This window comes from Pagrus pagrus, assembly GCF_965226575.1.
Source record: "Pagrus pagrus genome assembly, chromosome: 3".
NCBI classification, from domain to species: Eukaryota; Metazoa; Chordata; class Actinopteri; order Spariformes; family Sparidae; genus Pagrus; species Pagrus pagrus.
In genome coordinates this window covers 18,462,420-18,487,494 of record NC_140187.1, presented here as the reverse complement: position 1 = coordinate 18,487,494, position 25,075 = coordinate 18,462,420, and the positions used below count along the sequence as shown (strand labels likewise).

Sequence of the window (25,075 nt, the reverse complement as noted above, 5' to 3'; positions counted from 1 at the left end):
TTCTCCAAGACAGATCTGGTGAATTTTCAGGGACGTTTCATAACACAATCTTCATATTGCTCAGTTGTGATCAAAGGACTGCAGAGAATGGAGATGCATAAACACAACATCTGTGCACCCTTGCATCATCATTGATGAGGTTTGTTACAAATCATAATGCTAATGAACCTTCGTTTCTACATAAAAATAGTGATGTTTTTTAGCCACGCTAATGAAGTGGCAGTACTGAATCCTATTGACTCTAGCTCCCACAGCAGATCAAAATTTACTTATGCTTTGAAATATCTAAACACCTTCTTCATGGATTGGGACAACATTTGGTGTAGACGTTCCTGGTACCCAGATGATATATCATAATGTGCTGCCTTTTCTTCTAGTGCCACCCTAGGGCTGAGATAAGCTTTCAAATGTCTTTATAACTATTAGATGAATTGTCATGAAATTTAATATAGATATTCGTGGTTGCAATGGATGAATTTTATTCATTTCTGTGATCCTCTGTAGAAGCCGACCAATATATTAGATGGCTGATATTATCGTATATTATTATATTATTCCCGGTGAAGTGTACGTTTTACGTGCACTGGTGTCATTCTAGCCAAAAATGTTTTAGGCATTACTGTTGCCGTTCTCCCTAATATTGGCACCGGCCCCAAAAATCATGTATGGACCTGGCTCTAATCCTCTGACATCATCCAGCCCCTTTATCAGCCCAAAATGTAAATGTATCTCGCACAATAGCTGTACTGTGTTTGTGTTCAGTGCTTATTAGCAAATGTTAGAATGCAAACACCTTAAATTTAGACGGGGAACATGGTTAATATTGTACCTGCTGCAGATGTTAGCAGACCTCACAGATCTGCCGGTGTGACTGTATATGCATATTACTATGGTGTTTCCTCACTGAAACTTCAAAAACATCATGTTTATTCCCTGTTTCTCTTTTAATGTTCACGGCTGCTGGCAGCTTCAGTGGGCTAACCGCTGCCATGTTTTTTTAATCCAAATCTCAAAATAGCCATGTCCAACCATGTCTGTAATGGAGGGTAAATCTTTAGGAATTCAAGTGTATTCAAAACTTGATTTTTCTGTGTCATAGTAGTGACTTCCTTCCAGTCCCACTGAGGGAATTCCTACATAATAAAGTACCACAGATTGAGTAATAATAAATCAGCACCTGCAGTAAGCACTTTTAGCTCACTCCAACTCAGTTGTGCTTGCCTGCAATCATTTAAGTTTGTGAGACTGACTTTGCATCCTCACAGAAAATCTTTTATCTGTGTCTGTTTCCCGTGTTGCTGCAGGTGCAGACTCCCACAGTGATGTGAGTTCAGTGAGCGGCGGCGTGCCCTGGGACAGCAGAGAGACGTCCCTAGCTGCCTCCACAGCCGCCTCGCTGGCCTCTTCCCTGCCTCTGAGGGACGTAATGGATGCAAACGAAGACATTAAGCCCAGAGACCAGAGCGACAGAGGCTCGAACGAGTCTATGGGCAGCGGCTCGTCCTTTGAAGAGCTTGACATGGATCAGGAGGAGGGAGAAGAGAGGGAAGATGGAGAGGAGGATGAGGAGGTCCCTCAGGGTGAAGACGGAGCTGCAGAAGCAGTTGAACTGGTGGCTGAGAAGAAGGAGCCCTTGGGGGATGGAGAGGAGTAGGGAGGATGCTGAAGAGATAAGGGATGAGGCCATGTAACACTGGCATGCTAGAGAGTTTCTCAGTCGTTGCTCTTGTTGGTTATCTGTCATTTAATCTTGTTGGTGGATCTAAAGCTGCTCATGCCATGACCAACATGCCGCATTTCTGCGCCTTCTTATTCCTCTTTCCTAAGCCTGTACTTTTTGTTATACTGTAATCTCATTTTTTAAACATAATTCCTGATCTTATATTTAAACTTTGTCAGGATAGAACAACAGACAACCCCCCATAGAGTCTTCTTGAGTAAACCTAATTTTCTCTGCAGCAAATGAGAGGCAAGATTTGTTCAACTCTTTATTTCATTTCAAACTGTAGTCGTACTGTATGTGATTCACCACCATTCCTCTGTGCAGACTAGAAAGTGACACTTCGGTTGAAGGAAAGAGACTGACGCCCGTTACCCTGGATGATGATGCAGCATCTTTTTGCCCATGTGTGACAGTTGATATTGTACCTAACTTTCAAGATCATGTCCTGAGGGATTTTTGTCATGTGTTTGTGTGCAGTACCTGACTGTGGTGTGTTGATGGGGTGAAAATGTGCAGGACCTAATGTTGACGGACCTATTTCATTGTGTTGTTAATTCTTTTGGGGAGAATATCTATCACACGGGGGAAAATCCTGAAATCTGAGGCAGACAGAAAACAAACTGTCATCAACACCTGAAGTAAAATCACATCTCCAAAGCCTCGGAGTCACCAGGACGAGGATTTGCAATGCAATTCAAAGATGTAAACTTTTCCCCTTGGATACTGTACAGAACATTTCATTGTTCCTATGCGCTCTGATAATTGCTTTAGTTTTTTAACGTAATGTTCACTTCTCCGGTTCTGTTCGTAGCCAAAACTCACTCACTTCCAGAGACTAGTTGTGATATGTTTGTAGGTTGAAGTTGTCGGTGCTGTGAGAGATAATGTACAGCACATTGCCATGGTTGTGTCTTCTGTCTGTAATAAAATTTTCAAATGAAAAGCTCAGTTGACGGGAATCCGTTGTGCATAAAGTTTGTTGCTCAAACGCTTATATAACCCTTATTCTATACAGAAGAATTACATTTATTTGAAGTCTTATCACACAAAGCACATCATTACTGCTCTACTCTGAGGACATCCATTTTTATTTGTCTGTTTCTCAACAGAGACGGAGAGATGTAACAAACTGAGAGGCGGCAGTGGGACACATTGTTGTTTAGAAGTTATTGATGAGGCAGTAAGCGCTTAATAACTTATTAAGCTCCCTTTTAAACACTAATGGCTTCCGCGGTTTCACATTGTAATGACCGTCTGTGCTGTGGAATTCAAAAGCCGAATAAAAGAAAAATCTTCACGAAAGAGCCAATAACGACATAATGTATTTTCTAGTGCCAGTTGAGCAAATTAAGCAGAGCTTTTATAAGATTTCTTGCGGGAGCAGCCTCCCCTGGCTCACCTTAAAACGCTTCAAAATGTGCAAAAAGGAATACAAATTTGGGTACATTTTGGAAGCACAAATACTTAAAAATATGACTATAAAACAAAATGTTATTGTATCTGAATCCTGTCGCTTTGGCAGGCGCTTCATTGATCTGAGCAGCATTTGAATGAGAGGTTTGGCATTTGTGCCACAATTTATTTAATCAGCTGTGTGTACAGCAGGAGAGGAAGAATAGGCTCCAGCAGACTATCCATGTTTGATGGACACACGTGTTCTTCAGCCAGTGGATCTTAATGAGCATCGTGACCTATATGTACAAATGTCCTCATTCATATCCAGCACCACAGCAGGCACAGTGAATTTACCTATTAATACACCATTAACAAGAGGGGGAGACAATGTCCAGTTCAGTACAAAATTGAAGGGATCCTCATCACAAATGTATAAAAATGAATATCCGCCATTATATTATTTCTGTACGGATCATTTTAAACTCTCAAATATCAATATTAGTATCTTCCCTTAAATTTCTACATTGCTCTTAACATTGTTGACTCTGCCAAGGTGTAAGGAAAACAGTCAAGAGACACTGTAGATGGGAGACAAGTCAAAGGAAGAACCTGAATAAATAAGCAGAGAAGTATAACGATCGCAATTTCATAGAAGGTTCAAATAATGGTTTGTTCGGTTACTTCTCTCTCAGACTCGGTCGGGTTCGGACAGAAAAAGGCAGGCCGAGCCACACTCTAGTTCCTATCAGCTGTTGATGGGACACTTGTTATTGTAACACTGTACCAATAATAACACGTCACCTTGAAAAGGTAATGTCAATATCAATGTCATTTTGCATGTGGAGAGTTTTATTTTTTGGGGGGTGGGGGGGTTTAGTACCCTCTGATTTCACTCCATGCTACGGCCCTGGTGCAGAGACTTGGAGACTCTAATCCAAGGAGCATTTAAACTGTTTGTACACCTAATTAAGACACTTTACGTTGGTTTTACCTTTAATTTGTACCCCATCTTTACTCTGTTCTTGCATGTATAGATATGAGGCATCACATCCACAAACAAACATATCATCCCGGGTGTCCGTTCTCTAACCACGGGAGTAAAAGTATTAAAACATCTCACCTAACAGTGGTGGGCAACATTTTGTTTTTGTGATGATGAGCCTGGTAGCTGCGCTGCCTGCAGAGGTGTGATTAGTCTGCAGGGACAGATGCCCTCACCACACGTCTGTTGCACTTTCACTTTTAATCCTGGCACCCCAATCTTTATCCAAAGGCAAAAATGAGGATCATTCTGGAAGAGACTGCCGTGACACACACTGGGTCCACAACTGATTTAATTAATTGTGAAACCCACAGGGGGTGTCATGCAGCTTTGGGGGCACTGCGATTATTGCCTTCCCATGATGTTAATTATTAATCTCATTACATTGCACGTGGAGGGAGAGAGCGACGAAGAGGAGGAGGAGGAGGGGGGGGGGGTCTCGACAAACAAATTTAGACGCTGACCATTGCGTGTCTGAAGCTGCTTTTGACAGGAGGAGAGAGGAGAGGGTCGCAGCTCAGCCTCTCAGAGCGCATGTCTCCCTGCGCGCCTCACTGTGCCATCTGGGACTGACCTCACACTCTCTCGTGTCACAACTTGTTTGCGGATCCCAAATAAAACATTTCCAACGCCGACGACAAGTAGTCTCCAAAGAATCGTTATTTTGATGTATCGGACCCCCCACCTCTCCTGACCGCTTGAACAAATAGGGGGCGACTCTTAGACCTTCTCCTCACTGACACCCAGCAGCTTACAACACAGAGCAAAGCGGCTGACAGAAACCTCTTCCATCAGGCTCCAAATCACATTGTGTTCATTTGTCCGTGTTGGCGATGAGACAGATCATCTCCCGGACTGTTCGTGCGTGGAGCAACTGCGCCTTTGTACCAAGTGTCCAAACCTTCTGAGAGTTGAAGCTCTCTCAGGCTGGTGCAGCAGCAGCAGCAGCAGCAGGAGCAGGAGGATCATTTTCGAAAATATTGCTGCACACTTCACTCGAGTAACAGGTAGAATTTCAACTTTTATTTTGTTGAGCGCTACAGCAGATAATCTGACATCCTATCAGGCTCATAAACGTCACATTTGGTTCAAGGTTGCTCTTTGAATTGATATTTCCTCACAAACGCCTTTTTTTTCTTTCCTTCAGCGCAATGAAGTGGGCGTCAGTTGCACTTGTTTTAAGGGTGTTGAGGAAAATGTGAGTTTTGAGCCGCTGGCAGCAGGATCAGACCTCCAGGAGCCCGGCGGCTGGTGTTTTCTCGTCAGCACCACGGACAGCTCCTGCACGCGTCGCAAACTTCAAGCAGCGACGCTCTCCTCCTCCACTCCTCCACCCTGCTCAGCTGTAGTGCGCCGGGTTTTAGGCTGTTAAAAAAAACAACAACTGCTGCACAAGGATATACGCTGGGTTTACACGATCTATTAACCGCACGGCAGCGCTGGGAACTGAGAGACCCCGCACAGGTAAGAGATGTTTTGTAGGATGCATGTGCGTTTTGGTGCGTTTTGGTTAACTTCTACCAGCTGGTGATCTGAGTCATTTTATTCAGGTTGGGTCATCTTTTTTTTTATTATGTTGACAAGATCTTCATAATTTTACATCTTCAAAGTGTTGTCATGTTCCTACAACCTCCAAACGAAGAGAGATGACAGAACGAGTTCGTGCGTAATTTGGCATTTTTTTGGCACCATCGTTATTGTTTGTGTTGCCAGTGGCGATTGTTTACCCTATCATGAGCAGATTGTCACCCCTTTTTTGTTGACCACCACGTCTGGGGCTGTGTACTTGCTACACAACCCTCCACATGTGCGAGGCTGCTGACAAACTACTAAACAGATGCTGCAGTAACAACCGCCATGTCTCCAATCTCCTCTTCGTGAGATAAAAAGTGGGAAATATCGGAGAGGAAGTCGATTTAAAAGTCAAAAACTTAAGAGTGTGTGTGCCGCAGACAAGAAGATGAACATATGTTCGTTTGGTTTCTATTTTCGGATTCATTTATTGACAGTTTGATTCTCAGATGATGCTCATAATTTCATTGTTCCCCTCTCGAAATAAAAAACAATCTAAATTGATATACCCGACATCCATCAGTGCAGATTAACATCTCACTGTTGTAAATTAGCATGAGAGCAGTGAGATCCTATATGTCCGTGTAATCCTTCGGTTATCATATCATCTGGAGTTTAGGATACATTTTTAAACACACGAGGAATATTAATGCATATACCCCGAGGCGCAAATATTTAAAGGCTGCGTCGCCAATGCTGGACAAAGTCATTAAGGGAAGCAAGATGTCCTGTGGATGCCTCCTCCAGTCCCAGAGGCATCTGTGCTGCATGTTCAGCAGATAAAACACAATAGAAATCCCCCCACCCCCCCACCCCCAGGATGCAGTGTAATCAGTTCATTCAACACACAGGTTCACACAGAAACAAAAAGCAAAGTGTTTGAAGGAGCATTAGTAGTAATCAGATGCACGTTTCACAGCAGAATGAAGCTTATTAATAAATCTCCCTCCTGTAAGACGGAGAAAGTGAAATGATGTGCGAGCTGAGCGCTCACAGCTGAAGATGTTGATTACAGTAAATTATTCAGGTCATGGCTGACTGAAGAGGACCATGCTCCACTGCCATCATCTGAATCCAGGAGCAAAAAGTAACAGGAGGAGGCAGAGCTGTCTGACCTGCGCTCTCTTTCACAGCTCAGACCTGGATGCAGTCTGCCTCACCTGTTACTTTTTTTAACTCGACGTGAAGAGGGACTGTGCAGCATAAATGAACCGTGTTAATTACATCGGGTGCTGGACGACCAGAGCTGGGTGGAGTTTAGGAACAAAAAAAAACGACTCATTATCTGCAAAGAGAAGCCAAAGCAGGGAAGGCTTTTTTCTCAGACTTGTATTAGCTCAAGTTGAACGCCTGATCTTTCTGGAACAGGCGAGTCTGTTATAACAGCAAGATCACTTTAATTACCCTTTAAAGTGGCTGCATGTGTGTCGGTGATTCGGTTCCTGTAGGATGAATTGCAAAGGTTGTATCAAAAAGGACAGTTTAATAGCTCACTTCTCCTCATGCCCTCAGTCACACATGTGCACACACACAGAGATGTGCAGGTGAGATTGGCCGTCTGTCAGTCTCATCCACATAAAGCCTGGTCTGAAGCACACACCTGACGCCCATATCATCTGTTAAATGAATTTTTTACTGCCCCTCTGCACTAATGGTAACACAGGTGTGTATGTACTGATTTGTATCTTGTTAGCTGATAGTACATCTGCACTGGTGTTAATAAGACACAGTTATATACCTCATGTGTAAAAGTGACAATCAAAGATGATAAATGACAGAAAACAGAGAGTCCTGACCCTAGTTTTGGATGCACAGGGTGAATGGAATTGATTTAACGATGCACTGAAGGTATTATTTCCTAAAAATGTAATTTCATACATCTTCAGTGAGTCTGCGAAGTCACTGACAATGCAGCACTGATAAAATCATGTTTAAATCACACATCAAACTCAGAAAAAAGCACTGTACCTTCAGTGGATTTCTACTCAAGTAGAAAGGTTTAAGCATGGACTTACTCAAGTGAAAGCATAGAGAAGCTTCCAATTAATTAATGATGTGCGCATGAGTCTCCGATTAAAATTAACTGCTGCGCTGACTGCAAATGACTCATTCCTATTTTACATTTGTTAAGTATGTGTGAGAGGTTCTTAGGTGAGTTCTGGGTCATCAGCTGCATCAATAATTCCAATCAGGAGTAATAATGAACTGTTGTTGATTTCTTCTGCTTGCATCTTATATGGACTTGTGGTTTCCACCTCAGGAATTTGCCTTTATTTTAGGACATTCTGGGCACAAAGACAGGCAGTAAATCACGCTGGATTGACAGGCAGTTGCTGAAATTTGCTCATGCAGCTAATGTGCTCTTGAAAGAAACTGTCTCGAACCATCAAAAGTGTTGGAAGCTGATCTGCTGTCAATGGCAGCGAGAAACCCAACAATGATGCACGAAAGCAGTCGTTCTGAACCTGCCTTAATATAAAGAAACATCCTTGAAGTTACTTGTCAGAGGTTGTCTATAAGTAATGAGCAGCTCAGTTGTTTCAACTTAATAATCTCTAGACAAGGCAAGTTTATTTATATAACACCATCCAGACACAAGGCAAAGTGTTTCCCAGACTTAGAAATGTATCAAAAGCTAGACATTAAGAGAATGGAGGAGCCAAGAAGGTAAAACTACACTATTTTACAGGAGAGAAGATTATAGAAAAGTCTGAAAAATAAACATAATGTTCTCTATCAAAGTTTTTTTCATTTCCCTGCCTTGGGAATCATCTTGTAACCCACTGGTGGGGTTTTAGCACTGCATGTCCCAAATTTGAAGTACTGTTTGTAATCTGTCAGATCAGACTGTTATTGACTTGTCTGAAAAAGCTTTAGTTTGACATTTTGGGAAATACGCTTCTTTGCTTCTTTTTGGAGAGTTACCTGAGAAGATTGATATCGCTCCAATGTCTGATACATGTGAAGCTCAGCTTAGCTCAGTCTGAGGACTGGGAGCAGAGGGCTCTGCTCAAGGGTAACAAAATGCGACCACCAGCACCTCTAAAGCTCAATGATTAACATTTGTATCCTTAGCAGTAACCCTGCATATCCTCATTGTTAGAAACCAATCATTTTTTACCTGAAACGCTGACTGTTCAGCGGGTTGGGCTTGTTTTCTTATCTCTTCAAGTCAGGATTTTGAGTGTTAAACCTTATGAACAATTCAGTCATACTGTGTATTCATTATTTTAGGAAAATACATTCATCAAGCCCATATTGCATGTGGAATGATGACACTTGGGCTGTCGGCTCAACACAGATTTGCCAGATCTCAGCCACAAGCAGGCCATACGATGCTCAGATGTCAGCCAATGGCAAACTGAAAAAAACAGCACTGGCCCAAGCCTGTGCCAGATCCAGACCATCAGAAAAGAATCAAGTGTGGTGCAGACTTGGGCCAGTTCTGGTTTATTCTGTGACAGGAGTGGACCGCCTAAGTGCCATCATTCTACGCGGCATGTGTGCTGGATGAATTTTAGTGTAAACTGACAATAAAGTTGTATCGTATCATATCAACCGGATCAACAAAAATGTTGAGGTAAGTCCCCAAATGTGTTTGCGTGTTATTGGATAGTTCAAATCAAAATCAGATACTTTAATAAAAAGATTGGGAACCACAACAGCTTTCTGAAATAAAGATGTAAAATACCACTGTGTAACCCTGCGTGGTGGTATTCCCCTAAAAATATCACAGCTCCGTCTGAACGCAATGAAACTGTCAGATTAAGAGAAAGTGAAGCATCTATTAAAAAACAATCCTTACTGCTCCGGGATATTGTTTTTTCAGTCATATAAATGGTGCAATTTAAAAAAACATAGAAAAACTAAATGTGAGCTCTCATCTCTTCACATTTAAGATAATGTAACTTTAATTGCCTCACTAATATCAACTGTCAGTCCAGGAACAGCACTTTTAATGATTTCCAAAAAAGAGAATCATTTTGTTTCAGGCCACTGTCTTTGAACAGTGTGGTGGTTTGATGATGAATAATGCAAAGATACAATAAAAACCTCTGAAACAAAAGCACCATACATCCATCACCGGGTCCCGGCCAATAATAGGACTGGCAGTAATGATCTCTGAGAGACAAAGAGAGAGGATGAATGTTTGATGAGGACGGCAGAATGGGGCTCCTGGGAGGTGAGGGGACCGGTGAACACATGCAAGGATTTCCCTCTTTTTCAGGTGGAGAGAGGAGGAGGAGATGGGTGGGGGGTGCGGCACAGTCAGTTTTGAAAGCTGGAGCGAGCTGTTAGTTAAACAGTAAAGCACACGTTGAATGAGGTGGATTGTATGACAATCAGGAACTCAATATGAGGTTGTTTTCCCTCTGAACGTAAGCATGGCTGTGTGACAGTGATCCGAATTCTCCGAATTGATCCATGTCTTCTTAATTGCGGTAGCTGCTACTCAAAGAGCCTGTTCAAGGACCTCCTCACTCTTTAATTGCTAATTGTATAAATGACCTTATCAGAAAAGGTCAGCAGTCGTATTTTTGGGAGGAGATTTTATCGTTTTACTGATGTAGCTTCAGCGGATATCACTGATCCAGTCAATCGTCCTCGAAGCATTAACTGAACTGGATTCACGCGCTGGACTGTTCAGAGATAATCCTTGTAGGATTTCCTGTAAACGTCTCGCCTGCATCACTATATTGTAAAGATCGGTTTAGATCATGCCGCTGATTAAATAGGCTGAAGCACTTCACTGTGCTAAGTAGCCATGTTTGCTGCTGTATGAGTCATTATGAGTAATTGCACAGGGACTAAGTGAGAAAAACTTCAAAAATGTTTATATAATGAATGAAAAAGCATCCAGTGTGGACACAAATTGGATACAACCTCTAATTTGTCGGTAGAAGAGCCTTTTAAATATAGGTATTTCAATTTTGCACATATCCTACAGTGTGCCTTGCATTGTTTTTGAAAGAGAATTGCATTTTATATTTTGTATCGAGACCATTTTTCACCTATGCAATGAGCCCTTCACAAGAATGAATAAGCAGAGTAAACCTGACATTTCCACAGAGAACCTGTGTGTGATCACCGGAAAGACCCAGCAGCGCTTCCACTCCATTGTCTTCACCTCCCAGGAGCCGTTAGGGTTGTGAATGCACGATGACAAACATGGAGACCCTGAAATAACTGCGTCTAAAAGCTGGAATTAGTTGTGTCTACACAGTGAAAATCACATCACAAAACACAGACTATAGCTGTTCTATGTGCAAACTGTGCAGATGTGTAAAGAGAATCCAAGAGTTTATTTCTTACACACGATTAATTGGTGAATTGATTGACAGGATATCGATCGTTTCAAGCTGAATTATGCTTCAGCAAAATTAAATGTATTCTCTCTGCCGGCCTGTGCAGAGATGGATGTTTTGGGTAACTGCAGGTCGCAGAGTAGCCTGCACAAAAACCTCTTAAATCTCAAAAACGCATTATACAGTCATGTGCACCGAGCACACTGAGTGACGGATTCAATTCCTCTTTGGAGGCTGGAACCGAAAAACTTCAAGGGACAGTTCACCCAAAAATGGGGGTGAGTAATTTTTCTTTTTTGGGTGAACTATCCTTTAAAATACTGCAGAAGTTGTGCATCCAAGAATGAGAGAAACAAACACACCACCCCTGTTTACATGAAGATGGCTAATCAAGCAAAAACAAGCAAAACATTGCTGCTCCCAGCCTCTCAAATGTAACGATTGGTCAATGTGAAAAATATCTTTAAAGCAGAAGACTTCAGCTTTAGTATGAACATATGTCTTAAAAGGACCTGCCAGGCACTCAGCTCGATGTTCATACATTCTGAATGAGGATTCAAATCTTTAAATATGATTCAGGAATAAAGAAAAAAGGATTCATAAAAAACGTTACTCATACAAGAGTAGATGGTGCTTTGCTGGGGACTATTTCTGGCCGGCTGTGGATTAATATATGCACATCTTGGTGCTTGAGTGAGCATTTGCAGCAACAGGACAGCGTTTGTGGAACCATCTTAAAATAGACAATGCGCATGTTCATGGTTATGATGGAGACGCTATGATCTGATTCAACGGTGTGGCTCACTGATTTTTTTAAAAATATATATTTTTGTGTTAAAATCTAGGTGGAGATGAACAATTTTAGACATTATATACTTGTTTGCAGGATTAATTGTTGTGAATTGTTGTGACAGTAAGAAACAAACAGAACATCACCGGCCTTATCCTTTAATACGTCTCAAGAGGTTCATTAAGGTATGAGACAGTCAGGATCACACTCAGTGCCGCGTGTCACAGGTGCTTCCAGGATGTGAAGTTTCATGCATAGTTTTTGCTCAGTAAAATGTGTGTGAGTGTGTAAGTGTGTGTGCACTCTCGAGTCTTCTTTCCCATTAGCAGACCTTTTCCAGTCGCCCCCCACCCAGGACCATTCTCTTTGTCAGCTGGAAATGTGATTTTAGGGAAGCCTGACTCCCATTACCTTTGCTTCCACTTAGCCATCCTCCAAGTCATTTCCACAGGGGGATCTCCAACCTGCTCACCCAGGCTTAGGGCTGCATATACAGCAGATGACCTCCACTCTTCAACACTATTGCCTGGGGAGATATTACCATATTAATGCCACACTCGACTCCCGGGGCACGAGTGTCATAAAAAAGCAACCTGGATAGCATCTCTCTAAAAACCCCACCCACATCCCTCTGCAGCCCACACTCCTCCTTTTCTTATATTTTTTTCGGCACCTCACACATCTGCTATCTCTTCTTGTATTTTTTTTCACGGCCCCCATCGACTCCTCTCATTCCTTCACACAGTCTGGTTTGAAGTGTGTAAGAGGCTGGCAGGCTTTACGCTCTTGAATTAAAAAGGCCATCTGGTGAAGAGGGAAACAGAGATGGCTGCATAGGAGGAGAGAGGAAAAATGAGAGGCATAGTTTTTCTTTGAAGTTAACGTGTCGACAGAATCCTGGGTGGGATAATACATCTAAAGTGTAAATATTACTCTTAGCATCTGTCATTTACGCATAGACAGTATTTTGGGATTGCCTCACACTGCGTTATCTAGTGTGTGAGCTAGAAACTGAAAATGAGACCTTCCCCCTCTCAAGTTTAATGCTGCTGGACTGTGGATGTCTTTGTGACAGCGACAGTCCAAAGGATGTGACTTAATGCACGTTCTCGAGTGCCTCTCCCCACTCTGCTAACAGAGAGCAACAGAGGCTAACGTAAGTTTAGAAATGGAGTCCGTCAACACAAACAAATGACCGACTTCCAGGACAATGCAGAAGTTCCACAGAGCGTCTTTAACATGTTTTATTCAGCTTGTTTAATCCTTACAATAACCAAAGTAATAAAAACGATGCACTTTACTGAGCTGTGTTGGACTGTTTCTTAACCAGCAGGACTCCAAAAAATGGAACTCACTGTAAACAAATATTTTCCCCCTTCCTTTTCTTAAATATTAAACAGACAAGATAATGTTAATAATGAGGGCGTTTTAGAGTTTCTGGTAAGTGAACTTACCAACCATCTGCTTTTAGTAGCTTTATATTTCACACTTATAAGTTATATGCAATATCAATCTTCTTGAAAAAACTCTTAGCAACAAATCAAATAAGTGTATTTTCCTAAAAATAAGCATTCTTGTAACATGTAAAGGTGAGATGGAGATTACTGCTCGTAGCTTTAATACAGTAGGTGATATTTGGGACGATACCATCTCCTTTTAGAGCAAAATGACCAATCTATCCCCCTTGTTAACCTGCCACACCCCCGTCCACTCCATAGCAGCAGAGAGTGGGTTTAGTTGAATATGTTAGTCTTGTTGACCCTACTTATTGATCTTTTGTCTAAGTGAGCTTTGTACAAGTCAGAATCTTTATCCCCAACCACGGCTCTGAACCTAAAACAACCAAAAGAGTCAGTTCACTTGTCACAGGCGAGAGAAATGAACTGGGTTCATTAAAAATTAACAAATCGACTGCTGCTTTTATTCAAAGGAATGGTTTCATAATGGGTTGTATACTGGAGTTTAGTGAACGAAGACAGAGAGAGAGAAAGGGTCCACTGGTGAGAGGGAGGCCTCCTTTGGGAATCCAAGACATGGGAGGAGACTGACAATGTGTCAGCCAGAAATCCTTTTGTCACCGTTCTCTCTCGAGGCTGTGTGCTTAAGTGCTTCAACACTGTTATTGCCGCCATTTTTTTCGCTGCATAATTCTATTCCAAATAATCACATTTGGTCAGCTTACAGCCTTCTTTCTTTGTTTCTTTCCCCATTTGGCCATTTATGACTTGTGTGGCAATGTTTCACACGCTGCAGAGCTGCATTACAGCCAGAATACACTCCCAGAACATTATAACGTTCTTGTAGAACACAATTGTGCTCCTTCGCTTGTCTGCCTTTGTATGCCAGGGAAGTAGTTGTGACTTAGCCCATATGTGCCGGCTGTTGCAATGGACTCTCACTTGTTGACAAGCCGCTGAGGGAGAAAATGGAAAGTCTGACATCCACGCACTTATTTTGTGTGGAAGAAAAAAAAGCCCTTTTAAGTTGGTTCATCAACTGTAATGCAACATGTCACATCTTATTTCTTATTAAAAGACTGCAGTGTTTGCACCAGAAGCATCTCTAAAGCGGTAATTCTTTATCAGGTCACTTCTGGACAAGTAACAATAATGATGGACCATAGATAAGATATCGGAAGCAATATCTAAACACATTAGTGGTTTGAAACAGAGGCTTTAGTCATTGTTCTTTTTGGGATGTGTTTAAAAGGAAGAACATGAAAAGCTCTGACTGGAGTCGGATCAGTTCGGTCAGTTCACAGAACAGGCCTCCCAGTTCTCCCACAGGACCAGTCTGACACCATGCATGGTCAGACTGGTCCACTTGTCCCGGTCTGTCTTCCACTACCTCTTCACCCTCTCCATCTACTGGCAAGTTTCCATGGAAACAACAGGGCGAGAGAGACTATAGAGGGAGAAAGACAGGATAGAAACAGAGAAAAACCCCCAAAGAGCATGGTCTGCAGTCCGACTCCTGTCGAGAGCTATACGTTGTTTTAATAGGTAGGTCAGCTTGAAAGGGAAGGAAAGAAATATGAGTGTTAATATCCCCCTGCTATGGTTTCATAATCGCACATCAATACAGTTAATTACTGTCTGTCGGCCAACTTGTCTTGTTGAGACAGTGGATATGAGAGATCATTCTGGCTCAATAATTTACTGCGATAAACTTCTCCCACACTCAACACTCTGCTTAATTAAGCCTCTGGGATTTGTGGGGACTGACACCAGGACTGAACAATAACCCCGCGACACTCTGTTGTAAATCCATACATGAACTACATCAGCTTTAACTCCTTACATGACAGTCACATTAAATGGGGATGTGGCTCGGCACAGTGCTGATGCTAGATTTATGACAACTGTAAAAAGCACATTTGATTTATTATACTGATCTGTACTGTAGTTGTACTATTTCAGGCAAATAACTTTTATAAGGTAGAAGGTTTTATGTCAGCTTAAAGGAAAAGTTCACCTAAAAAAAAAAAAAGTTGTTATCTACTCACCCTCATGTGGATGAAAAGTTGTGTAAAATTTTGCAGTCCACAAAACATCTCTGGAGCTTCACAGCAGCAGAGCGTTGTCGCATTATCCTAAACAACTGGAAAAGAAGGGGACTTGTTTTAAAACGTGAAAAAGCAACAGAAGAAAACATAAAATGGCTCCATACAGCTTGTTCGGTGTAATCCAAGTCTCTGGAAGACCCAAGATCCCAAATTGATTTGAAAAGATGTTATTTACACCCTCGATACGATCATCAAGCTTGTGCGCCCTCTTCAGACGGGGTGCACTTTTGCACTTTTGGCTTAGCAGCTAAAGTGAGGATTTCAGCTTAAGAAAGGGTGTAAATGACATCTTTTCAAATCAATTTTCGATATTAGTGCTTCTGGACACTTGGATTACGCCAGGTGAGCTGTATGGAGCCATTTTATGTTTTATTTAAGCTGTTTTTTAAGTTTTAAGGTAAGTCCCCATCTACTTCAGTTGTTTAGGGGAATGCTGCAACACTGTTTTGCTGTGAAGCTTCTGAAATGTTTTGTGGACTGCACAATTATTTTCTACAAGTCATTTAACTTAAAGGAGTAGTTTGACATTTTGGGAAAGAACATATTTCTTTAACAGATTGTGCTGCAGAATGAACTAACTTATTCCCAAAGCACAATGCAGGAACTTCAAGGCCATAAAGTTTTTCCTAACTTCTCTTGCTTCTAGCCCCAACTTCTGACCTGGCAGATCAATTTTCTGTCATTACTAGTTTAAATGAACACAAACAGTAAATGCCTTCCTTACTCGAAGACAGGCCTCAAATATGCAGTGTTTTTCCAGTGTTTGTTTCTGAGTATGAGTCACATTTGTTTGTTTTTTTTTTTTAGCTGGGAGAAATGCTCACAGTTGCATCTCACTTTGTAATTAAAATATATAATCTAGCATATTACAGACAGCAGAAAGAATGAATACGTTTATGTAGGTATTGATAAAATCTCACTAATTCAATTTGTACGCTTGAAACAGACAATACTTTATCTCCTTTTATTTGCATGTGGATTTTGCTTTTGTGCATAAATTGTGTTGGTTTTTTTTGGTGAGCGCGTGTGAGCAGTTGATGTGGTTTGACAAAATGTTCCTCGGGGACACCATTTGCTATCTCTGTAGAGTTTCGGTGTGCAGGAGCATGTGCACATGTGATTATAAAAGAGTCCTACCATCATCTAAAGGGGAGCAACTTGATCTCAGATAAACAACGTAATAGGAGGAGAAAGAGAGTTCAAAATCGAACACATACACACACACACACACACTGAATGAAGCCTTTCACAATGACGGTTAAACCGTGTGCTGCTTGAAAAGACAAGAAAACCATTTGGAGGGTGTTTGTGTTGCACTCAGTGAACTGTGCTCTGATGGTGAACTCTGTCCTCAAGCTTCTGCCAACATTTTATTGGTTATTTCCATAAAATACAGTACTATATACAGCATGTGCCTCTTCACGACTCCCTCTACATAACAGAGACTGATGGTAACTGTCCTTGTGTTTACTTTAAACCAAATGAAAGATCTGTCTTGTTAAATTAGACTCATCTCTTTCATTAGTCTACGCCTGTTGCGCAGTAGCACGTTTGGTTGCTGCTGATAATGAAATGTCTTTATTTCTTTCTGTCCTGCATGTCACATCCATCATCAATAGGCATCAAAAGACACAAATATTTACTCATTTGTACAGTTGTCAAATATTTCTATGGGACGAGTCGGTCCCTGGCAGCCACAATGTGTGTGAAACAAAGGGTTCATTGTACTCCAGCTCAAAGGCTGTTACTGAATTTCTCTCTGTTTGATCCGCAGGCTGTAATCTACAAAAAACTCTGAAGAAGAGAAGGACGAAGAGGATGGCACTGATGCTGTAAATGGCCTCTGTCAGAATAAAAACACTGGTTGTTCTTTTCTTCAAAGCTTGACCAGTCGCTGACCAGAAACCACAGGCAGGACGCTGACCTTGTTTCGCCCAGGGATATGTCATTGGGGAGATCCCCTGTGTCGGGGGTGCGCCCTGTGCCCCGACCCCTCTGGCTGTCCCACCTCAGCCTGCTGTGCTTCTGTGTGTCTCTCTTTGCCCAGGCTCCCCAGGGTTTGCCTGTGGTGAGTTATAACACAGACTCCAAGAGGGAGATCACACTGGACGGAGATTTGATGATTGGCGGCCTGTTCCCTGTGCACCAGAAGGGTGAGGGCGCAGAGGACTGTGGGAAGATCAATGCTCAGAGAGGGATCCAGAGACTGGAGGCCATGCTGCTGGCACTAGACGAAATCAACAAGGATGAACGCATCCTGCCTGGGATCAGACTGGGAGCTCATATACTAGACACTTGCTCTAAGGACACCTACGCTCTGGAGCAGTCTCTAGAGTTTGTTCGGGCCTCCCTCACCAAAGTTGACGACAGCGAGTACACGTGCCCCGACGGCTCCTACGCCATCCATGATGACGTCCCTCTGGCCATCTCTGGGGTCATAGGAGGCTCCTACAGCGATGTCTCCATTCAGGTAGGAACAAATAAAAACGCACCAACTGAGAGGGATTGGATGTCTACATAGTATCTACAAGAAAATAATTAACTTTGTGTTGAAGATCATCTTTGTTTTATGTCATGAAATTAGTTTGTCAAAAGCTAGATTAATCTTTTCAGACAGAGCAATTACAGAATGTGCATTTAACCATCAGCAGCTACTGTGGGCTTGAGAGAGAGACAGAGAGTGAACAAGCAAGCGTGAGAGTGTGATGGATGGTCATATAACTGTCCATTAAGACTAAAGTACCATGTGCAATCACCCCTTGTGAGATGTTAACACAGGGACTTAATGAGTATCGGTTCCGCAAGGAGGATCTGTTTACCTGTACGCCCATATGCTCCGCTGATCTAATTTAGAAGATCTCTTTCTCTTTCCGGGTAATTCACACTTGAGCTGCAGTCCTGTCAGAGGTAGACGTGCTACAGATGTTGCGCTCAGGACGGTCTGACAGGATGACTAGTGACGGCATGGTTACTCTCAGCAGCAGCGGCATGCGGGTCCTTTCGGCTCACTCAAGCTGATGTGATGAAAGCTCTGCTAATTGGGTCTCCGAATATGCAGCCGTAATATGGCTGCCACATCAGTGTAATTTCAAGTCATTGTGAAAAGAGATAAGTGTGTCACATGGAACTGAGCTTTGTAAATATCTACAAATATACATGTCGTAGAGCATTAACTTTAACTCGTCATCCCGGCTCAGTCAGCCAGAGGACCGTGTCTGCTGTCTCGGCTGAAGAGCATGGTTCACCTCACTCGAGACCCGCAGCCTCGTGTTCCAGATATCTGCCTGTTCGAAGAAAGGAACACACTTCTGCCCATCCAGATATAATTGGCTTCAGATGATTGATAAACCATAGATACTGTAGGAACCTCTGCCAGCAGCAGTCTGCTGTTAGCAGCTTTCCCCACTGGATATTTCAGGACAATCGCGCTGGTGGTGGCATCCTTCCATACTTTTTAGTCATGATTTGTAGAGGACAGTGGCCAGCAGTAGACATGTCAGCACTGGCATGCCAACAACAAATTAATCACAGTGAATAGCTGCTTTAGTGTCTGCTGTCATATAAATGTTTCCTCAAGATGGCACGTAAAAATCCTGTCCATATCTAGTTTAAACCAGTGCGTTGAAAATAAATCAAAATATCTTCTTTAATTTAAATGACTCAAGTAAGTTAGGTTTAATATTCCCTGCTTGTACTGGAACTCTGTGGGAGAATCTTTCTACTGACAAAACACAATGCCAAATATATAGTACAGTATATTATGCAGGCAGGGAGCTCCTGGGAATGATGTAAGAGGAGGATTCAGAACACCTATATTGGGATTCCTGGTGAAAAGGACAGTTTGGAAATAAAGGATTTGATAAACGAGCTGTAATTTTAGTGACACCCTGCATCTGGGGCTCCTCAGGGAGCGCCCTTGTCTTGTGGTAATTTATGGATGTGCTATTACGAGCCAGAGGTCTGAGGTCTGCCCCAGCTTCTCACTGAATCTTCCTCATCAGTAGGAGTGCACCACAGGACACAGATCCCTTTCTCACCATGAATTACCCTCTATATTGTAATGTGCTTGGTTATGAGGTGTGCTAACTCTTGGTATTTCTGGTTGGTTGAGCAACAACGCTCACGTTGCCTGGGACTGTAAATTTGGTCATACCTTATGCTTTAAATGCTATCTTATAAAATGAGTTGTGATCAAACAATTATGTCCTACAAAAGATAACACTGGCCTTCACTTGGAACTAATTTAATCTTCCCAATGTTTTAAATAATTTGCCGTATCAGATGTGCCCTTTGGAAACAAGACTGGTACGTGTATCTGTTCACATGTGCAGCTGTGTTTTCGGGGGTAATGTAAATACACAAAGATATGCATTCGGAGCATGCAAGTGCTGCAGATACCATCTCTACACAACGTATCCGTCCTTTGTAGCCACCTGGTTTGTACATAATCTATAGCCAGCCAGACCTTTGAGTGAACCAGCCTGGCTTTGCGAAAGGCTACCGTGCCTGCTCTTGCGTGTGCACGGCAGGCGGTTAAGTCAGATGCGTGTATTTCACCCAAAAGGCAAGGCAGTCAGAGGACAACTCGCAATATTGGTCCAAAGGCCCTTATTGCCATGGTGACATGGTGGAACATGGTGAACCGACAGGTGGTGAGAACGCTGAGTGCTGTCTAAATCTGTCACAATGAAGGAGCGTGTTGCTGTGCTGCTGGTGTTGTGGTGTGACTATCGCAGATACGGGGGTGGATCTGGCTGCAGGCCTAGCCATGCTGGCGTTACATGGGCACAGATTGAGTTAAGTGTGGAGGCGAAGTTCTATAACGCTCTTGCAGGCTAGGTCCTGTCTCCCCCATCTGTGGCTGCTGCCGCGCTGTCTGGTGGTTTGGCAGAGGTGTGCCTGTCGCACAGAGGATGTAGAGGGATCGAATGAGAGATCATGTTTCACAGAAACACTGAGACAGCGATGAGCAGATACGATCCCGGGTTGGTGGGGGGTTTAGGGAGATGGAGTGAGTCACGTGGCATCATATGGCGTCGAACCATTCGAGAATCAAAAGCCTGTATCTTAAACAGTCAGAGGGAAGTCTGTGAAGCCATCTGGACAATTTGAATGAATCTGCTGGTGGAAATATTTATGTGATTCAACTGTTCAGCAGTGAACATCTTCCCTGTGGTCTTTTTAAACAGCAGGTTATCAGTGCAAAGTGAGTAATGACCTTGTGATGACATGTTCACTACATTCAGCATCTTCATTCATGTGCAAAGATACACATTTACCTACAGTACAAGATTTTCTGCAGAAATGTCGCATACTGAAAGCAAAAAATGCTTAAATAATAAACAATCTTCAAAACACTGTCAGTCTGCATCCGGGGTATGATTTTTTGGGAATATAACTGCTTTTAGAGGGAACATTAGCAATATTACTTCTCAGTGTCCTGAAGGCGTGGGTTAATCAGAGACGTATTATATTACAAAATTACAGTCCAGGAACATCTAGCCTCAGGGCTGGCTTCTGATTAAAACATGGAAAGGACTCCACTTCTGTTATCCCGACAGCAGTCTGTGCTGCTATATATGACTCACTGGTGAGAGAGCATCCCCCAGGAAAAACATCGTAATCACCAGGGCGCATTATAAGAACAACACCTCTGGAATGTCAAATACTGAAACGCTCGCTGAAGGATTATTCTCAGGCATGAAACACGGATAGAGGAAATTTCTGGAACCAATCTGAAAAGAAAAAAAAAATGACCTGCTCTAATCTTTCAGAGCAGCGTACAAAAATTGCTGTCAGGAGGAAGAAACCTGGCTCGTTCCGGGGTTTTTGGATGAAAATTCTTATTGTGTAATGGCACCTTTGCGAATTAATTGGAATATTTTAGCACACTGTCTGATTAATGAGACACGCTCACAAAGTGGAATTTGAGGATATAGATCCTGATATCAACACACTGCTTGACATTTGCAGACTCAACTGTGTGAACGGAATAATAAATTCATGAGAAGAATCTCCTTTTTTTTTTTAAACATCCACAAACAACCTTATTTATAGAATTGTCTTCATGTGCAGGTAGACGGTGCCAATCTCTGGAGCATTCATGAGTCATACAGAGGATTTAAACATGGATACACACATGACAGAATCCATGCAAGAGAGAACAATAATGATGAAACGTATCAGTAAAGCCATGCAGTGAAAATGCATTATTCATGTGTAAAAAGTAAAGAACGTGCTTCAAAAATGGTGAATAATTCACATGTGATTGGATTATTCAGTGGCTTGGCAGAACGCACTATTTGTGCAGTTGAAATACGTATAATGTCCACCGCACAAACTCAATGAATGTTAAAGTCAGCTGCATTCCTTTTTTCATTTGTCATGCATGTGAATTTTCAGTTAAACTTAACTTTCCTGCTTGATCACACTGAGCATGCCTGTGATGTTTGACAGAACAGGGCCGATTGTAGGGAAACGATAATGCACTGAGTCACGGAGGAAAGAAATGAAATGAATGGAGGCAAGTACATGTCAAAAGCTGAGCTACTGACATTGTAAATGAATGGAGGCGCAGCCATAGCTTAACATGTGGTGTAGTCTGAATGGTTGCATGACTCTGGGGCCTTTGAAAGACTTCTGCAGCACAGAGGAGATTCATATTATCCTGCAGGATGAGGGGGCAGGACCTAATCAAAAAACATCCTTGCTCTAGGTATCTAACAGTTCATTTTTCCAGCCTGTTAAGCTGTTGCCAAGCAACTAAATCATAAGAAATAAACTAATAATGATCTAATGCATTGCATACTCTAACTATACACTATGCTATGATGCGCATGCATGTCAGCTCCTCGTGTGTTTGCTCGTGTGTTGCGGGGCACTGCAGTGGACTGTGTATGTGTGATACTGAGTGGAGCTAAGGACTGCTGCTCTGGGAATACAGTGTTATTGCTGTTGAAGCATACTGAGACAGTCTTCTGGGAGGAGCAGATGGGCTTTTCATGTAGAAAAAAATCATGACATCTCTACAAAGTACGCCTGATATTTCCTGGACCAGGACACTCTCCTCAGTCTCTTATTTCTGTGTCCCTGTATATCTCTTGCTCTGTTATTTGACTATTGCCCCAACTGTGTCCCTCCTCACGTCTGTTTTTTCTTCATTTCTCACTCTTTTACACTGCTCACCCATTCAACAGTATGTTAAGCAGACAAATCCAAATAAGTATGTGTAATGTGCAGGAGATGAAACCGCAATTCTATTTCATTTTTAATCAACTGTAAGATTAATTTCTACAAATTCACCATTTGTAAGTAGGCTCGCAAGGAGGCAAGATTTTCATGGTACAATAACCATCTCAGAAAATTTAACTACACATTACATTATTATTACAACCCAGATTTTAAAAAAAGTTGGTACGCTGTGTAAAACATAAATAAAGATAATTTGCAAGTAATCTGTTTTCCCAACGGTTTTACAAAGTGTTCCAGAGCCCATGTAGTAAAATCCTTTGAACATGCAATTCAGAAAGTGGTGAACCTTGCCCCAGCCTTGCTTGTGAACAGCTGAGCCTTTTTTCCAATTAACCTGTTTCACCTGTAGAATGGTCTAAACAGGTGTTTCTGCATATGAGCAAATAAGTGCATTCTGTTTTATTCATGTTTTATACAGCGTCCCTGTCAACTGTTTTGGAATTGGGGTTGTATCTTTATCAGTTACAATGACCCTTAAAGGAATAAAAACTGGAAGCCTCTTTTTGGTTAAACAAACGTTTTATTATAATTTCACAAAATATTATGTCCTGACAGACATGAATCTTGATATAAACTTGAAATATCTTTAAATGACACTTACACAGTAAAATTAAAAGTATAACCGTCAATTTTCACACCATGGTGTACTGCTGCAACCCTTTTAACTACAAACTAAAATACCATGTTGGCAATTTCTGTGAGAAATACAAAATCTTGGACTTTTATCAATTCTTTTTTTTTTATCTTGTATGAATAGCTTTTGTGCTGTGTTACACAACTGTATTTTGACATTTCACATGGGCAGTCTGAGTTATTCTAGCTCATGGTGTTGGCTGGTGCCTTGGGGGTATCTCTATGGAAACAGTATACGACAGCTGAAAAGAACAATCCTGTTACTCGCTGTCTCTGTGTCAAATGCAGCTACCAGGTCCTGTATGCTCTCACGGCTTGGGCGGAAACCACTTTCACAGTAATCTGCTCAGTAACAGAGCCTGCAGTGCAAAGCCACAGCGGTCCACTTCTTAATTTTCTTAATTAAATAAGGTGCTGTCTGATGCATGCTGATCCCTATAGCTGAAAGTGTGAGACTGTAAGCCATACCGTGCAGCTTAAACTTCCGGCATATCTTCTTGCACTATATTCTTATGAAAGAATCAAAAGAAAGATCTGCTTTACATGCAAGTGACAGTTCCTGCAGGGTGCAACAAGAGGGAGTCTATCAGTGTTCAGAGTGCCTTTGTTCATAAACTCTGATTCTATCACCGTCCTCTTGTCCTTTGTGTTTAAATAAAAATGAGAAAGGCAAGACAAGGCTGACCATTTAGTTTTTTTTAGTACTATAAACATTGAAAGCACAGAACATATCACAAAAATACTTATCCTATTGAATAAATACAACCCTATTTTCAAAATAGTTGAGATGCTGTGTAAAACATAAATAAAACAAATGTAATAATCCTTTTTTGCATATACTCAGTTGAAAACAGTGCAAAGACAATATATGTAATGTTTTACGTCGACAACTTCATTGATTTTTGTAAATATGGAAAGCTCGAAAAACACCTAGAACATTTCACACATGAACAAGTATATAGACCCTTTTCACAGTGGACATTAAAACTTTTGAAAGCAGGAGAGGCACAGGTGGAACAATAACACTAATGTCTGCATTCCTTTTCCAGTGCTCAGGTAATGTGCATGTTCACTCTCTGACATGACCTAGAATGACTTATCTTGATAGCTCAGGCTGTACTGGAAATGAGCCATTATTAAAGTTATTATACTATACACCTTGTGCTTTCATGAAAAGAGTCTATTGGTAACAGATGATAGTACTGTGATTGAGTATGAAAGGGGCGTCCTTAAAAGGCTCAGTCATTCACACAAGCAAGGCTGTGCAAGGTTCAGCACTTTGTAAAACGCATAATTGTAGAAAGGATATTACTACATGACATCAGAAAATGTCAGTAAATGACATACTTCTGTAGTTGTTGCAAATTATCTCAGCGGTAGAATGCAAGTTGTTGTCGCTGATGGCTGTCTACAATTTTATGGGCATTCACAAAGGTGTGCCACAGGGTTCTGTTCTCGGACAACTTATTTTCACAATTTTTTTATGAATCAATTAGGTGAAAAGTTAAAAACAGTTCAATTCATATGTACACAGACAATGCCATTTTATATACTGTACAACAGCGCCCTATGTTAAATGTCTTTTAATAGATACTGAATGTCGATGTTTTAATCCATTTTAATCATCTGAAATCTCTTTTTAATAGACAGTGAGCGTTACAAATGTAGGTGTTTTATTTGAATTGATGTTACACCCATTGCTTTATTGTATTTTCGTTTCATTGTCTTAAATACACTGTAATCTATCTATTGTTTTTGTATATGCTGTTATCAGGGCAGCTCTCAATGGTTTTCCCTC

The 25,075-nt window shown here is 41.7% G+C and overlaps 2 protein-coding genes across 3 annotated transcripts in view; both read left to right on the top strand.

The window, feature by feature from the left end:
• The window catches only part of tex264a (testis expressed 264, ER-phagy receptor a), a 77,700-nt gene extending 75,029 nt beyond the window's left edge, over positions 1-2,671 (top strand). The window contains exon 4 of the mRNA XM_084348194.1: positions 1,305-2,671. Coding sequence (XP_084204320.1) covers positions 1,305-1,654 — 350 coding nt within the window. The 3' untranslated portion in view covers positions 1,655-2,671. The remainder of the gene's footprint in view (positions 1-1,304) is intronic.
• A 1,980-nt stretch (positions 2,672-4,651) lies between these two features.
• Positions 4,652-25,075, top strand: part of grm2a (glutamate receptor, metabotropic 2a) — a 33,568-nt gene continuing 13,144 nt past the window's right edge. For both annotated transcript variants that reach the window (XM_084349123.1, XM_084349122.1), the window contains exons 1-3: positions 4,652-5,167; positions 5,308-5,624; positions 17,168-17,863. In XM_084349123.1, the coding sequence (XP_084205249.1) occupies positions 17,336-17,863 (528 nt within the window). In that variant the 5' untranslated portion in view covers positions 4,652-5,167; positions 5,308-5,624; positions 17,168-17,335. The remainder of the gene's footprint in view (positions 5,168-5,307; positions 5,625-17,167; positions 17,864-25,075) is intronic.